Source organism: Stegodyphus dumicola, chromosome 5 (assembly GCF_044657685.1).
Source record: "Stegodyphus dumicola isolate Sdum_Otavi_A_Nest chromosome 5, ASM4465768v1".
Classification (NCBI taxonomy): Eukaryota; Metazoa; Arthropoda; class Arachnida; order Araneae; family Eresidae; genus Stegodyphus; species Stegodyphus dumicola.
Genome location: NC_140772.1, coordinates 183,203,551 through 183,220,881, shown reverse-complemented (window position 1 = coordinate 183,220,881; position 17,331 = coordinate 183,203,551). Strand labels below are relative to the sequence as shown.

The window sequence follows — 17,331 nt, the reverse complement described above, 5'->3', positions numbered from 1 at the left end:
TTTGCTTTTCGTTCATAAGAAGGATTGTTGTAGAAATAAGAGGTTGCATATTTTAAAGAGAACTATAAATTATAAATAAACTATAAATTTAGAGAAAACTATAAATGAGCGTTCACATTTCTATTAGTAAAAATCACTGCTGTACATACCATGAATCTTACTCAGATGTATCGCGATCCAGCCCTTCCCGCCAGTTTTGGTGTAGTGAGTGCTTTGCATCGTGCTTTAAAAGGCAAAGAAAGTCACAAAACGATCAAGAAATGGCTTACCAGCAAAGAGTCATATACTTTGCACAAGCCTACCCAGCGACATTTTCGTCGCAATCGCGTCCTCGTCAGAGGCATCGACGTTCAGTTTCAATCTGATTTGGCAGATATGCAGTCTCTTGCCAAACACAACGACGGATATAAGCATTTGCTAACATGTATTGATGTGTTTTCCAAATATGCTTGGGCTATTCCACTCAAAGATAAAACAGGTCAGAGTGTCAAATCAGCTCTTGAACATATTTTTAGCGAAAGAAAACCACATGTGCTACAAACCGATAAAGGTAAAGAATATAAGAATAAAATCGTTCAAAATTTTCTTAAAAAAGAAAAAGTTCGCTTTTTCACAATTGAGAACAGTACAGTGAAGGCAAGCATCATTGAACGATTGCATAAGACCCTCAAAAGCAAAATGTCGAAGTACTTCAGTGAAATGAACACATATCGTTACGTTTATGTAATAGATAAATTAATTCACAGTTATAATCACACCTGGCATCGCTCTATTCAAATGGAACCAGTGAATGTCAATAAACACAATGAGAGACAAGTCTGGAATCAATTATATAAAGACCTACCTGAACCTCAACCTAAGTTCAAAATGGGAGATACAGTGCGGGTTAGCAAATTAAAAATGATTTTTGAAAAAGGCTATGAAAGTAACTGGACGAGAGAAATATTTACGATCCATAAAATCCTAGAAATCCACCTGTTTATCGACTTAAAGACCTCGCTGGAGAAGTTATTGAAGGAACATTTTACGAAAAGGAACTGCAAAAAATTTCAGATTCGGGATATTATCCTGTTGAAAAAGTGTTGCGAGAAAGAAAGAGAAATGGTGTGACGGAATACTATTTGAAATTCTTAGGTTATCCACCAAAATTTAATGCATGGGTGAGCGCTGTGAAAAGAATATAGAAACTCCACATCGTGTAAAGAATCGCCATTTGCCAAGATGTCTTTCTATATGACGTTACCTAGTGATAGCTCTCAACATTATTTTCCAGAAAATACTATCTCTCATTTCATTACTCAGTTGCCTGTACCCATATCTTTGAACGGAGAATGGGAAGTTGGTCTTTCTGAGATCATTTACCCGCACACCTGGTACAATATTAACAAAGATAACAATCTCTTTGGCTTTGATTTGGGTGACTCTTCAGGTGTAAGGGAAGTTGCCAATAGAAAAATACTTCCAGGATGTTACGAAAGTGTCCCAGATCTCTTAAAAGCCATGACTTTAGCATCATTTAAAGATAAAATCTATTTACAGTATGATCGTTCAACAAAAAGAGTGAAAATTGTGACGCAAAATGGAGCTCGGTTAATCTTTTATGATTCAGGATTGGCAAGTTTATTAGGCTTCGAACCGCAGATTGTCGAAGGTACATGGAATAGTACATATGTAGGTGATTTACATTCTGCTTATACATTACTTTATGTGTATAGTGATATCGTTTCGCCTCAGATTGTTGGTAATGTGCAAGCTCCCCTCTTAAGAGTCGTGACAGTTACCGGAAAAGATGGTGATACCGTAAATGTACAATACGACAGGCCGCATTATGTACCAGTAGCAAGAAATTCATTTAATACAATCGAAGTGGAAATCCGACTCAATTCGGGTACATTCGTTCCTTTTGAGAGAGGTAAGTTAATTCTTGTGCTTCATTTCCGAAGACGACAAATCCTATAAATATGACAACAGAAGAGGAAAAGTTTTATTTGTAAAAAAGACATCAAGATGCTCGTACCATACGAATGTTGTACTCAAAATTATGATTATCAAACCGGCTCGGGACTTTCTTATTATCAAGGCCAACCCTATCAAAAGGGCTATGGTCTCGGGGGATTTTTTCGCAGTCTATTTCGCACTGCTATGCCTTTGTTTGTCGTATCCCCGGAGATTATGAAGGACCACAGGGATATAGTTGCCATGCTTAAAATTCAGATTGCAACTGTTATGAGCAGCTCCTCGATACTGACCTGTAAGATGATTATGATCACGGACCTAAAACAGAAGAAAGAAAGTATCAGAAAGAAAGTAAGAATCACATCGTAGTTTATGTTATAGTTATTGATAACAAAAATAATCCAAAAAATTTACCTTATCACCTTTCAGAGATTGTCCACAAATATGACAATGAGTGGCTGTTTCATACATAGCTTGGTCTTCTTTGGTGAAGATCATTGGTTCATTTGTTTTCAGTAGTTCTGTTAGATTCTCTTCCTCACGAATAAGAGCAGCTAAGAGGTGATCGACTGCATCTCTTCCTCGGTAGATAACTGGAGCTTTATAAAATTCACCATTCGGTCCAATAATAGTATAACAATATCCGGATGCTATATGGTTGGCAACAGGAGTAGTTGAAGACCTTGATGGATCCGGCAAACAGGTGGCTAGCTTCACTAAAATGCATTCAAAGTCGGCGTAAATAACGTAAGGTACTGGAAGCTGAAACTGCGACTTGTCAAATTTCAACCACTTGTCTTTAGGCATTTTAATTTTTGGGGGACCATGTACTTGACAGTCTTTTACACGAGCATCTAGGGTCTCCTTTTTGAACCTGTGTAAGCAATAGTCACAATAAAATGTAGCATGTTCGACTTTCGTGAGGCCCGCAAGAAGACGAGACATAATGAGATAATAATGAGACAATAATGTCTCTTTTCCTCATCGGAAATGAGCAGCAGATTGATATGGCGGTCACCTGCAAAAGAGAAAAATATCTGTTAAAAAGGTTATAAAATAAGGATAAATTACCGTTTCTACTCTTCGTGATTCGAAGAGGCAAAATTTCATTGTTTTCCCAACCAAACACGTTGATCGACAGGTTGTTCATTTTCTCGAACTTGACTAGCTGGTGAATGGGGGTAGGAAAAGACAAGCCATCCACGTTTATTTCATTTTCATAGGTTTTGTAATGGCCTACTCTGTACGCATGTTCTCCATGACCTTCAACGGGATGAAGGGCCGCCAGGACGCTCCAGACGAGACATTTGTGGTCTTCGTTTTGGATATTGAGAACCGCCATTTTACTGCCTAAGGCTTTTGGCAGAGGTATGTAAGAAGAGGCTGCCAGGGGCTTGTAGACAGCGGTCTTGAGCTCGAGGTATTGCACGGAGTCTAAAACCCATCCTGAACCTTTTCTTATAAACTTTTCTAGAGACTCCAGCACCTATAAAAATAAAATGTTTCATGAGTGACACTAATTCTTATGTTGTACACTGTATATATAATTCATATAAAATAAATTTCCTTACCTTCTCAATAGCTGTTTGCATGTCGGGCATTTCTCCCGTGAGCGTAGTGCTGCATCTGGACCGAAAGTAAGGGGTGCATGTCTCCTCCTCGGTCTCTGAGACTTTTCTGACCATCTTTACACAAGCATTCAAGTACCATTTGATACCTTGGTGCTGTGCGGCAGCTTGTTCAATCTTACCTGCGACTTTGGTTCTTGAAAATTCTAAAAATACTTGTAAGTCATTCTTGGTGTCATCACTGGGATAAATGATTTCCGTAGCAAACGTACCAAGACAGGGTGGGCGTTCTTGTCGTGGTCGTTTAGAAGCAGGCGTGGTGGGGGAGGAGCTGATCGTTTCACTGCGTGAGATGGTCCAGGTTTCGGTGATTTAGCATGAAACTTCATATGATTATCTAGTTTATCGGATCGTCGGAAGATCTTTTTGCATATGGAGCAAATGTATTTACCTGCCGAATGTTGCACGTTAATATTCCTTATTAAATTCCTCCGTTGTGTAAAGGTTTTATTACACTCCGAGCAAGTTAAATTTGGATTATCCACAAAAGGCAAATCCAACTGGGATGATGTAAGATCACCAAAATCCATAATAGCAATGGTTTGATCGTCCAAAGGCATGTCTTCATGTTCGAAAACATATTCAGGATCCATCTAAAAATATAAGAGGACAAAAATAAGTATTATAACTCAAAAATTTTCAAACATACAAGTTTTGAAAAAGAAAAATACTTACGTTGGCTTGTGTCTGAGAAGCCTCGTGATTTAAAAGCATAGCCTCAGATGTATGTTCCATCTGAAAAAATAAAGAAAAAAATCAATTGTTCATGAAAAAATATTAAACAAGTCCAGGAAAGTTAAAATATTAAAATAAACCTACTTACAATAGTAATATGGAAACAAACTCATTTAAAAATATATTGCAGCGTTAAACAGAAAGAGTGCAAAGGGCAAATCATCAGTCTAATAAATGCGATAATATTTACATGGAAACACGAAATAGCGTTAATTTAATTAAAAGAATTACAATAGGAAAGAGAAAGCATACTAAAGATAATTAAGACACAATAACACGCCGAATAAATACTAATTCATAAGTCAAACAACAAAAATCAGCGTTATTTTTACAAAATTTTCACAGAAATTTTGTAAAAATAGCGCTGATTTTTGTTGTTTGACTTCTGAATTAATACTAAAGATAATTTAAAGAATGCGATTAATATTTACATCAAAATACGAAGTATCGTTAATTTAACGAAGAAAATTTACATTAGGTATCATATTTCAATAAATGTAATCTATAAATAATAGCGAAAAAATATAGAATAAAATTAATATAAAAGAGGTTTCGAAAATGAATGATTTACATTAAAACGCAACGTCAACAAATAGTCCTTAGGAAAATTTTCAAACAAAAATAAAGAAGAAATTATAAAACCATGCATGAAATAAACAATATTTTATAGACAAGTAAGTATTAATTATCTAAAAAAAATAAATACTAACAGATATTGAAAATAAATAAATATTAACATCTAATAAGCTATTGAAAATAAATAAATATTAACATCTAATAAAAACAAACTAAATATTAACATAGAATCTATAAATACAAACACGATCTATGATAAAATACATACCTCGAATAACACGACTGGATTCAAACATGCAGGGCGAAAGCAGGAGCGAAGCATACAGGAAATGATGAAAAAGGGTCCAGCGTCTCTTTATATCAGCCTTGGTCAGGATCCACGAGAACCAGTGAGAAAGCGCTATGGGTAAGACTACTGCCCTCTAGCGGTCGTTGCTGAACTAAATAGAATGTTCTAGAAATTCTAACATGTTGCAATCACGTTGCGGATTTGCGTCAACAGATAAGCGCGGACATGAAAACATAAACAGGACGAAACATGCAACTGACGTAGCAAGATAATCCGAGGTGATAATGCGTGATGACGTCACGAACAAGAAGCAGTGTGTCCGTGCTTGAGCCACGTGGTTGATGACGTAGCAACCTCGCGTGCTCAATTCCCCCCCTCTGCGCCTCAGGAGGTTCCGCCCATCGGCTCCCCGCTCCCTGTGGCCCCAAACCGGCCTATTATACCTACTCGTCCCGATAGATTTGGCTTGTCATGGTTCCAATTTGAACATGCAGGTCAGTTCTGGAACCCAGAATAGTTCCACCCCAAACGAGCACTCCTACACCACCGTAACGTTATCGTTCAATGATGTTTTCTTGGAGGTAACGGGTACTTGGAGCTCTCCATATGAAAGTCCAGCGAGAATCAGACTGCAAGCTAAACCTGGACTCGTTGGAAAACGTCACACAAGCCCACTGTTGCGGTGTCCACAATGCATGCTCTCTACTCCAGGCTAACCGCAGGCAACAGTGAGTTGCAGTAAGTGGAACGCATCTGACAGGTCTACGACCATATAGACCAATCTGCCCTAAGCGTCTGAAAATGGTCTGCCTTGAAATTCTCGTACCAGTGGCTGAAGAGAGCTGACGAGACAGATCTGAGGCTGTGCTCCGCCTGTTTCTTTTATCAGTAACTGCTAAATACCGGTCCTCATTCGGCGTTGTAACTCTGGGGCGACCTGTGCTGTAACGTCTACTCACATTACCATCATCTTGGAATCGTTGCCAAAGCCTGGAGATGACACACTCTGGGCAATTCCAAGTTCGTCTGATACTTCCAGTTGGGTACGCCCACATTCCAGACGGCCGATAATTCTACCTCGTAAAAAATCATCCAAATGCGTCCTTTGTGTCATAACTATTCGGTTATTGCACTGAAATGCTTATAAAGCGCCTGCGAGCAATTTTACTTCTTTGCCTGTATTCCTTATACATCACTCTCTTACACTCTCGTCATTGTGACGTACCATCGGTGTCATCTGGTTACTTCCAGAAATTTGCATATGATTCTTGAAGATGTGTGTAGTGATTTTACAGGTGATATATTTATTTTAGAGTTCGATTTCCGCGTGACTCCGAATTATCCTTAATTTATGGACATGAGTGTAATTTTCCTCCTTCCCTTTCTAACCTCTGCAGGATCTAATGTGAGACAAGATAATTTAATTTTTTCTCTTCCGATGTACCTGTTTTATATTAAAATTTTAGCAATTAATTGGATTGAGTTATTTGGACTACGGCAAAGGACACGAGGACTAACTATAGGAAATAATATCTTCGAGGAGGATTTCCTTGAGGAAATTCGCCTTTCTAGGAGGAATTATTCACTTTACACATGGGGTAAACTACGTATTAAAGAGTTGAAAAGAATAAAAATATTTCATTACTGCAAACCGCCCTTTTCTTGAGACAATTAAACTATGAAATTATCTTTCATTTTTAACCCAAGACCCATTTCTGTTTCAGTTTAAAGAAAACACTGAAATTAATTCCGCTTCTAGAATATCAGCGCTGCATTTATTTTATTTATAGGCTACATAGTATGTATACCAGTACACACGTTGTAAGCATTCATCAACATTAATTAAATAGCTTCTTAAATACAAATACACACTATTATTATATCATTTAAAAAAGTGAAACAACAAACTTGTTTTACTCAGTTTGGAAAGAAAAACAAGCGAATAGCATAATTCAGCTTCTGATGGATACCTTGAGTTCAGCTACTTCAATTAAAGCATTAATTTAAAATATTTTCAGAATTCTTTTGCAAAGCAGTTTAACATGAAAAAAAGTATTAAAAAATATTTGAAATTAGGTAAAGTCCTTAAATAAGATGTTGGTTTTATAGAAAAATTCAACATTTTGAAGCAAACTGATACGAAGTCTCTCTTCTTGAAGAACACAAATTTTTGCCAAAATTTTAGCTCTCGGCTGCATTTTATAGCAGATTAAGTTATTATTTGTTTATTTATTGGTTAACCCTTTACTTCCTTCTACGAAATAACGGAAGTATTGTAACCGTGAAAATTTTCAGTATCATATTTCAAAAGAAATATCCATTTCGACCACATAAGGTATTTCCCCCCTCCTTTTTGGTGGCATGCCTTCCTGGTGTAACTAGAAGCAGGCTCGACGTCTAACTGGTAGGCCGAGATTCGAATTCCAGCGACAGCACTGCGAATTTCTTCGATTTCCAGCTTCGAAAAAATTCTGCAAGGCTCTACAGTGGCACCAGAATTGAAAAAATGGTGGACAACAATTCGTCACCAGCAAGTTTTGGCGATTGGGTTCATAATCTCCAGTCGCTCTTTAAAAAAGATATTTTCTCGCTCTTCTCCTCTCTTCTGCGAGGAAGCTGCGGATTTCATCGATTTCTTGCTTCGAAAAAATAACTATGCAACCATTTCCGAATCCATTTGGACGATTTTGTTGCATGACGACTGTGCGTACTATAACATACAGAACATTTTTTCCAAAAACAGATTATAAAGTGGATTTAAAATGGATTCGAAAGATATTTTTTCGTGATATCTGTTGCCTTCATATGTATCTCGCATAACCGTAGACTATTAAAATTGTGTATATGGGACTAATACACACAATTTATCAGAAAAAATCATTCAGGAATAATTTGTCTAAGCACAGGATATCTTCTTTTCCTAATAAGTAATAATTTGAGAATTCACAACGGTAAAACGACTTTTTGTTTGTTTAGGATTATTTTTAATAAAGAATTATTTGCTAAGAGTTAAATCAAAGGATGTAGTTTAAAAGAATAAATTATTTTACTACTAATCCGCAAGAGGGTTCTTTAACTTACTGCTATCGGGTGTCTTGAACTCAATTCATGGATATTTACGACTATCCCCTTAAAACAATTTTTATTTACTGAGTTTTCTTTTATGCAATGATTCGGAGAGGCTTACGTTGACCGACATCAATAATTCATTGTCTTTTATAGCTTTTCGGAAATGAACTTAGACAACCGCTTTTGAAATTCTGGGATAGGCACTTTATGCTTCAAGGTCAACAACGTACTGAAAAATTTCATTATTGTCTGTGCTTACCTGTTCAGAAGGACCTTAAAGTGCATTTATTTTTTAAAAAGTCTGGTGTTGGGAGAATATGCAAACGGTCATCTGTGACAGTGAAAAGTACTTAATCTTCTCAGGTAACCAAGTTTTTATAATGGAAGAGCTTTCGAAAGGTACCACGTTCTTAATGGCTTCCTTTGATATTGAAAGATTTAGGAATAGAAATAAAATAAAACTGTCTGGTAGACTTTTATTTTCAAGCCTTTTTATTGCTTTTTCAACAATGAATCTTTAATCCTTGTCTGGAATGTGAGTGGTATAAAGGTGAGTAAAATTATTAGCTTTGCACAGCTAAAAGCTTAATGAGAAGAATTTGCCAAAACTTCAGTTAAACTTCCAGTCATTAGAATTGCATTCGCATAATTAAATGAAATTTTTAAGTGTAAAATGAAATCTAATATGTTTCAATTTATAAAAGGGAAAAAAAATAAAGAAAATCTGAAAGCTATCAGATTTTATACTCTGCTCAAAATGGTGTTTTTTAACGTTATATGGTGTTACCTTTATTTATTAAACGTCATGCCCTTCGCACCTAAAACACATTAAATTCATTTCAACGGTATTCGAAGTTATATACCATCACACTAAGAAATTCATAACATTCCTGTGATTGTATATATGATAATTTTAACATTCTGGTTATTTGTTATTTTGTTTTCTGAAACATAAACTTATGTGTATGCGTTTTAGTTTTAAATAATCTGTACGATTTTCGATATTATTTATTAAATTGGAGCAGAAAGGTCGAAAATCACGACCGCTTTTTCTGCAGATGGCATCACAAAGTATAATCAAGTAAGTTAATTTTCAATTTCGGATTAGCGCCCTTCTTTCTCAATTTTTACTTCCTTGTACGAATTAAAAAGGAAGTATTGTAATCGCGAAAAGTTTCAGGCAGCATATTTCAACAAAAATATCCATTTTGACCGCTATCGAATGGAATGTAACGATGTTTTTGAGTGATATCTGTACGTAAGGACAGAATAAAAGAGTCTTTTCCTCCAAAAAAAAATTATAAAACTGCTTTAAAATGAATTCTGAAGAGAAATTTTCGTGGCGTCTGTACGAACGTATGTACGTACGTACGTACGTATCTTGCATAACTCAAAAACGAGTAGCCTCAGAACGTTGAAATTTTGTATATAGGACTGCTAATACATGTAGATGTGCACCTCGTATTTTGGTTGCAATCGGCCGCACCAAACGTATATAAATATATTTATATATATATCTACTCTGTTAACCGGCTCAGTGATCTCAGTTTCTTTACTCTTATATGTTTGTAAATTGTACATTTTTTGCTTTAAAAATGCTTGAATTATGTTTTTATCTTCCGGTTAAGGTTTTTATGCCTTATTTAGTAAATCTGTATGCAATATTTTTAGAATAATCAACAATTTTAAAGTTGTTTAAGTGCCGCTAAGCCTAATGATGTTTTTCATGGCGGCCATTGCTTGTTTACATTTGAAACAGCAGGATAGTGGATTTGTTGCCAATCTAGAGAAACTTAGCTTCACAACAACAAAGATAACGCCTTCATTTATTATTGCGAATTAAATCATGCTTAATCCATTCTGAAATTTTTTCGAGGAAATAAGTATTTAAGATTTACTTCGTAATTTTCAATACAGATATTTTGACTTTATGTACGTAATTTTTAATACAGATATTTTGATTATGTATTTTTGTCTTGTCGCGAAGTGAGAACTGAATTAATTGAATGAGAAGTACTTCGTCGTCTGGGAAAACTGTTTCTTTTTTGTTTTGTTTGCTTAATTTCTTTTATACATCGTTCTAGCTTTATTATAGAATTTGAATAGAACATGTGGCAACGATGAGATAATTCTTTAAATGATATAAATTTTCTGCATTCTGAGTTATAATATGAACGAAACATAATGCTGTTAAGTGAACCTAGCGCCAGAGTATCGCTATGGTAAACAAATAGAGTGAATTTTAAAGAATGCATTTATTCTATTGTGGTTTATGCGCTGTCGGCGAAGTAGATTTAATTCAATCCAATAAGTTTAAATGAAATGGAAGAAAAAATGTGTATAATTTTATATTCCGTACGAGGAAGTCATATGGTGTACACATCAGATTTTTAGTATAGTTCTACAGATTCAATATTTTTCTCACTTCTTGTATCTATGAAACTAATATCAGATATGTAAGTAAAATAGTTACTTTGGTTTTAGATCTAAAGAAACATGTACTTCCGCCAATGTTAATAAGTTCGAAATTTCTTTCATTGAGGAGTTACAGAAATAAAAGTTCTTGATTCTGGCAATTGCTTAGAACTGTTGGTCATATCCGGGTTTAAAAGCTATCATATATGCCAAACTGCTGAGGTCAGTTTTTGCGGTGAAACAACACCAAACAGCTTCAGGGCACAAATTACCCTGATGCTAAGATGTCACAAACTGGTTGGTATGACACAACTCAGACCAGCGTGCGGTTTTGTACATACGGAACTCTCTTTTATAGGGGGGGGGGATCAGCTTTACTTGCGTTCGTAAAATAAGAGAATGATTGAAAAGCTTTAGTAAAAGACTTTTTGTTTCTTTATTTGTAATTTATAATAGTAACGAGCGGTCACGATTCGTCACAGAATGCATCAGTGACAGGGCTATTCATAAATCACTTAATTATCCGAGTAAATGAGGAAACGTTGAGATCATTATTTCTTGTTTTTTACTCATATTTCATTTCTACCATTCTTCGCTAGCCAGGGAACAAAAAAACAATTCCTGACAAAGCCTTTTTGCTTGTTAGTTCTCTTTTAATTTTGTGGCTGTAGCGCAAAATAAAGAAATGTAGCTTAATAGCAGTCAGACTGTCTTTTATAAGGCGCATAAAAAGCTTTTGCAGCTAGCAATTCATTCATTTTTTCCCCTTTCGTAAAGGGTCTTTCATTAACTATGTTAACTTTCGAATTGAATGACTATATAAATTTTCTTTTGTATTTAAACTTTAATTCAAAATGAACTAGAATACTACGTTTGAGGAATATAAATACAGATATATTTAGGAAAATGAAGAAGAAAAAAAAAAAAAAAAAACTTTTTTCAGACTATAATTCATTAATTTAGGGCTTTTATAGTTTAGAGCTTCTGATATATATATGTAATACTGGCAGTCAGGCACAAGAATGACGAAGCTTAGAATCAGGATCCGAGGCAGTTCCTTAAAAAAATTTTCGGAATTAAATTTCATGCTTTTATGTTACCTCATTTTGATACATTCTACTAAATTTATATTAGGAGATCATATAATCAATATTTCTTTAATAAATAAATTATACAGGGTGTCTTTTTGCCGAGTGGGACCAAAAGTAAACTTTATTTTTGTGCACCAAAAAATCTGCCTTCATGCCCGCTGGCCGAGTTGCTTGTTTTTGCGTAGAAACTGTAATTTTTATTGTAAATTTTTTTCTTTTTTTTTTTAAACTGTTTTAACTGTATTTTGTGCATTATGTTTTGCTATATTTTTCAGATTTTAATGAAAGTTTTGAGTTCTTATGTATTTTCCCTTACCGCGAAGTGAGAACTGAATTAAATGAATGAGAAAAGTATCTTAAATGAAATTTGAAGAAATAAGTTTAAATGAAACGCTACAAAAAATGTGTATAATTTAATAGGCCGTACAAGGAAATCATGTAGTTTTCACATCAGATCTTTTATATAATGCAAAATGCTTAAAATTTAATACGCAAAAACTTCCATAATTTGGAAACTAATGCTCATTCATAAATTTCTATGAAATCGGCAATAAGTTACATATATGTTATGTTATCTCCAGAGTTTAACAGTCTAAAATAGTATTTTGTTTAACGCATTTTAATAAATATTAGATTCGGAACAATTAGTTATTAACAAAACATATTCTAATACTTGAAGGTTCTCAAATTTTGAGAGAGAGTCGCGTATTGTCTTAAAAATATTTCCCCTCTCAATTTGCATCCTTAGAGAAAGAAGAAAGAAGCATTTGTAAGGAGTTATAAAAATAAATCTTAAATGATAAAGTACGCAAAAATTATTCAATTATTCTCCTACTTTGTAATTAAGCCTGGCTAATGAGAAAGAAAGGACAAAGCGGTCTCTTCTCGTGTTAATTAACTGTAATCGAATCTTTTCCAGGCTGTAATTACTGAGTAATTAATACCATTCACAAAGCTAAGTGTCGTAATTAATTTTCTATTATAGTACTAACTTTGAGTGCTAGTTACATATGCAACGCCACTTACTTATTTTAAACACTGCAATCATATAGGTCTTGAGTTAATTATTTTTGTTCAAACACATTTTATCACATTTTCATAATTCGAAAATTTGCAGTAATTAAAACTTATGAATAAATAATGAATGTTAGGGGTTGCTTAGAACTTTACATAATGAAGTGAAGAAAAAAAAGTATTATGAATGATAAAAGATTGCAAAGAAAAAATACAAGGAGAATGAGAGTTTTATTGATGTTAATCCTAAAATTTAATTGCATTAAAATAAGAAGAAGATAAAAAGGAAAAAACACGCAATCCGATCAGAAAAGAAAGCTCTCAAAGAATATCTGAAATTACTTTGGTTAATTCCTAGCTGATGATAATTATTACAACAATTTTAACTTCGAGAACTCGTCTTTTTAGAGTTGATTTCCGTTTGCAGTAAATTTAAATAAAGAAGAATTCGCCGAGTTTTCGTTATTATTTACTTTAAACAGTTTTACATAATAGATTTTTCACATAGTAAATATTATTAATGGATATTTCACTCGGAATTCTTTTAAGAGTAATAATTCTTTTAAGTAAAGTTTGTCATCAACTTTTTACACACAACGCTTCAAAGGACCTTGTTCAAATTACGTGCAAAATTCATGTATTATATTTCGAAGTAATTTTTAAAATTACAGAAAGAGGGGAACATTACACTGTACCCGTTAACAACCTCTATCAAATGTCTTCATTTATTGTGGCCTGTAGCCTAGTGCCATAAACTAGGTAATGAAATATTCCGTTAACATTTTATAGTTTACGCAACAATAAAAGTGTAGATTAAGAACCAAAATATCTCTATTTTCTGTATGAAATATTTAGCTTAAAATCATGATGTGAAGTTTCCCGGTCGTGGAAGACAATAAGCAAATAAAATAGCGACACCAAGAATTGATTAATTATTTCCAAACTTGTTGCATCTTTAACGTATCTTTTATATACAGAAGTTGCAAAACTTAAGCAACATTTCGGACTGTGGTCTTAATTCCGCAAACAAATTGAGAGGCATGAATTTACACTACAGAGGTACAATGTCGTACTTAAAGGATGAGGAAAATGTAGCGGTAAAAAAATGAATAGAGCGCACAGGGACGAATAGAAGAAGACTTTGTTGACAGAATGGTGTTGGTACAAAAAATATCTCTGGCCAAGGGAGGGAACAATAAAGCCTTAGTAAGGGATATGATTTTCTCTAACTGCAATAATTGCTTTGCACCGTCTGTCGATACTCATCACCAGATTATCTAATAGTACTTGAGATAAGAGTTCCAATTCTTCAAGAAGCATATTTCAGTAGTCTGATGTTCTCCGGAGAGTAAGGTCGGGCCTCCAGACGTCTCCCTAAAATATCCCGTACATGTTTAATGCGATTTAAATAGGGAAGCAGGTTGTCCAATCCATTCTGTGGATATCTTCACTTTTCAGGAGCTCCGCGTCAGCATGAATCCTATGTGGCCATGCATTGTCATCCGCGAAAGAAAAGTCGGGACCAATGGCACCCCGAAAAAGACGCACGTCACGAAGGAGGACAAATTCACCACAGCAACGATCTCCGGGAAGTGAACCGTCGAGCTCCATCCGTCTGTTCATCATAATGCCTCCCCATACAAAGCCCTCCAGGACCATTCCAGCGGTCTCTTTCCCCGATGTTAGTGCGATGAAAACGTGTCCCTATCTCTCTGCATAACAACTGACCCCGAGAATCGTTTGTCAAACTGAAAAAACGACTCTCATCGGAAGACATTGTTGAGTTGTGTTTTCTGCACTGCAATAAATGGTGCCGCCGATGGTCAATGATATGCAGCGTCCAAGACGGCGGGCAAATAGGCCAGCTTTATGAGATCGTCTGGCCACAGCAGAGACACTCGTCATCCGGTTACATTCGCAGCTGCTAAGCAATATCGTTCGCTGTCTGGTTGGCGGCCTTTAAAAGATTCGTGCTGAAACAACCACGACTTGCGGACAAAATCAAAAAAATCATGGATCACTTAGAAGTACTGGGGCAGGAGCTCTGCAACCCTGCATAGGTGCCCCACATGCCAGTTTTCGTAACATACGTGTCAAAGTGAGTACCTTGCTAGCATGTATGCTCAGCGTGCCACAAACGCACTTACAACGTACCTTAGCACGCACTGTACCCATCGTGCACGCACCAAGAAAATAATGCATAGACAAGCGCAAAGTGCAGTGCAAAATTCTCTTACAACTTATGTCCGCCTGGTTTCTTAGGTACATCTCTATCAGGCAAAAGCGTAAATTTCTAATATCATGTTGTCAAGTTTTAAGACTTGAGCACATACAGGCTTAACCCCTGTAGTAGTCATGTGTTAAATACTCATATTAATGTGCCTTTCATAATATGTCGAATCCACGTAGTATTTAGTATTTTAATATACGTATGTGGCTGCATATTTCAGTGTGTTGTATTCACGTGTATGTAACAGTAGTATAATTGAATAATTGTTTAATCTTATTTACATGTATTGTATTCACGTATTATCAGTATATTGTATCCACGTGTATGTTACATTAGTATAATTAAATGGTTGTATAATCTTATCCACGTGTATTTTTGTGTACATGGTACTTACGTATTAATTTCCATGTATATCAGTGTAAAGTATATTAGTGTGTCGCATTAATGTGCATTGGTGTATTGTGTCTATATTTTAGGGTATCGTGTATGAGTGTATAGTATATTAGTGTGTCGCATTTATGCGCATTGGTATATTGTGTCTCTCTTTTAGTGTGCAGTATATTAGCGTGAAGCATTTATGTATATTGACGCATCGTGTCATTGGTGTCTGTAAATATTCTAGCATCATGTTGTCATGTTTCAAGATCTAAGTACATACAGAGTAACACCTGTAGTAGTATTGTGTATTATTAATATTCACACAAAAGTGCATTTTAAAATATATCGAATTTACGCAGTATCTGTGTGTATCAATACTTAAGTTTTTTATATATCGTAATTTAGCGTAAGTTTCTACCTATCTCAGTGTATTGTATCCACGTGTAATTGTATTATCTTTGTGTATTTTTGTGTATATGGTACTTACGTATTAGTGTCAATGTATATTAGTGTAGAGCATATTAGTGTGTCGCATTTATGCGTATTGGAGTATTGTGTCTATTTTTTAGTGTATAATATATTAGTGAATTATTGTATAGCATACTGATGTATAGTATATTAGTGTATAGAATACTGGTGTATAGTATATTAGTATGTCGTATTTATGTGCATTGGTGTATTGTGTCTATCTTTTAGTGTACAGTATCTTAGTGTATGGCATTATGTACATTGACGTATCGTGTCGTTGGTGTATTGTGTCTATAAATGTACTCTAACATCATGTTGTCATGTTTCAAGATCTAAGTACATACAGATTTACACTGTAGTAGTATACTGTATTATTAATATTGACATAAAAGTGCATTTTAAAATATATCGAAATTATCTATGTGTACCAATACTTAATTATATATATATCGTAATATAGTGTGTCTACGTATCTTAGTGTAAGTGTCTACATATATCAGTGTTTCGGGGCCCCTTCTTTTGAGCTATGGGAACGCTTGTGTCCAGGTGAAGGGAGCCTCCAATTCTTACAAATTCTTACATATATCAGTGTATCGTATCCATGTTTAAGTTATTATAAAATAATAGAATAATTTTATTAATGAGTTTTTATGTGCATATCGTACCCACGTATTAGTGTCAACGTATATTAGTCTATAGTAGGATTGGCCAAACTTCATGCCAGTAAGAACCGCACGTTTGAATTCAGGAATGTTCGAGAGCCACATCTAGATTTTCTAAAAGCCACAAGTTCATATTTACATCATTACAGAAGTAGTGGAGGAGGTTTTAAATAGAAAGAAATCCCCGATAACTTTGTAAAATGAGTCTAAACTAATTAATTACTTCCTTTTGGACACTGAATAGTTTTAGTTTACCATATTTCATACATATATTTTATATGCATGAGCCGCACAAATTGTCAGTGAGAGCCGTATCAGGCTCGCGCGCCGCACTTTGGCCACCCCTGATATATAGTATATTAGTGTGCCGCATTTTGTAGTATATTGTAGTATTAGTGTGTCGCATTATAAATAGTTCCAGGGTCCAGACAGCACCCGAGTAGTCATTGTAAGCCGGCCGGGTGTCCGGCCCTGCTGTCACCTATCACCTGTCTGGTTCGCGACTCTTAATAAACTTGTAGGGTTTATATTTATTTTAACTAACATTTATTTTAAGTTTAAACTATCTTTCCTGTCAAGCCTTACTTTCCCCTGGAACTGCCAATGCCAGAGTATGTAAATTTTAGTAGAACGCGCAAGGATTCAAATTATCAGCGGAAGTATTCTGATTTAAATAGAAAGGAAACGAGTTCGAGGTGTGATATTCTTACTTCACGAGCGCGGAGGTAGTTGGCCAGAAATTGAAGAACCCCGCGTTTCGGCCTGTGTGCTTGCCTGGAAGTAGTGTTAATCGTTCAAGTGATCTTCAAGTTTGCTGAAT

General features: G+C 35.1%; 2 protein-coding genes across 2 annotated transcripts in view; one reads left to right on the top strand and one right to left on the bottom strand.

Annotated features, from left to right (window-relative positions):
* The window catches only part of LOC118198962 (uncharacterized), a 126,511-nt gene that overhangs the window by 10,418 nt on the left and 98,762 nt on the right, over window positions 1-17,331 (top strand). The gene's annotated exons all lie outside the window — the stretch shown is intronic.
* LOC118199815 (uncharacterized) lies at window positions 71-3,410 on the bottom strand. The gene is made up of 2 exons (XM_035371680.2): window positions 2,371-3,410; window positions 71-2,274 (listed from the first exon to the last, which is right to left on the bottom strand). The coding sequence occupies exons 1-2, from the start codon at window positions 2,899-2,901 to the stop codon at window positions 2,128-2,130; spliced, it is 678 nt and encodes a 225-aa protein (XP_035227571.1). The 5' UTR covers window positions 2,902-3,410; the 3' UTR covers window positions 71-2,127.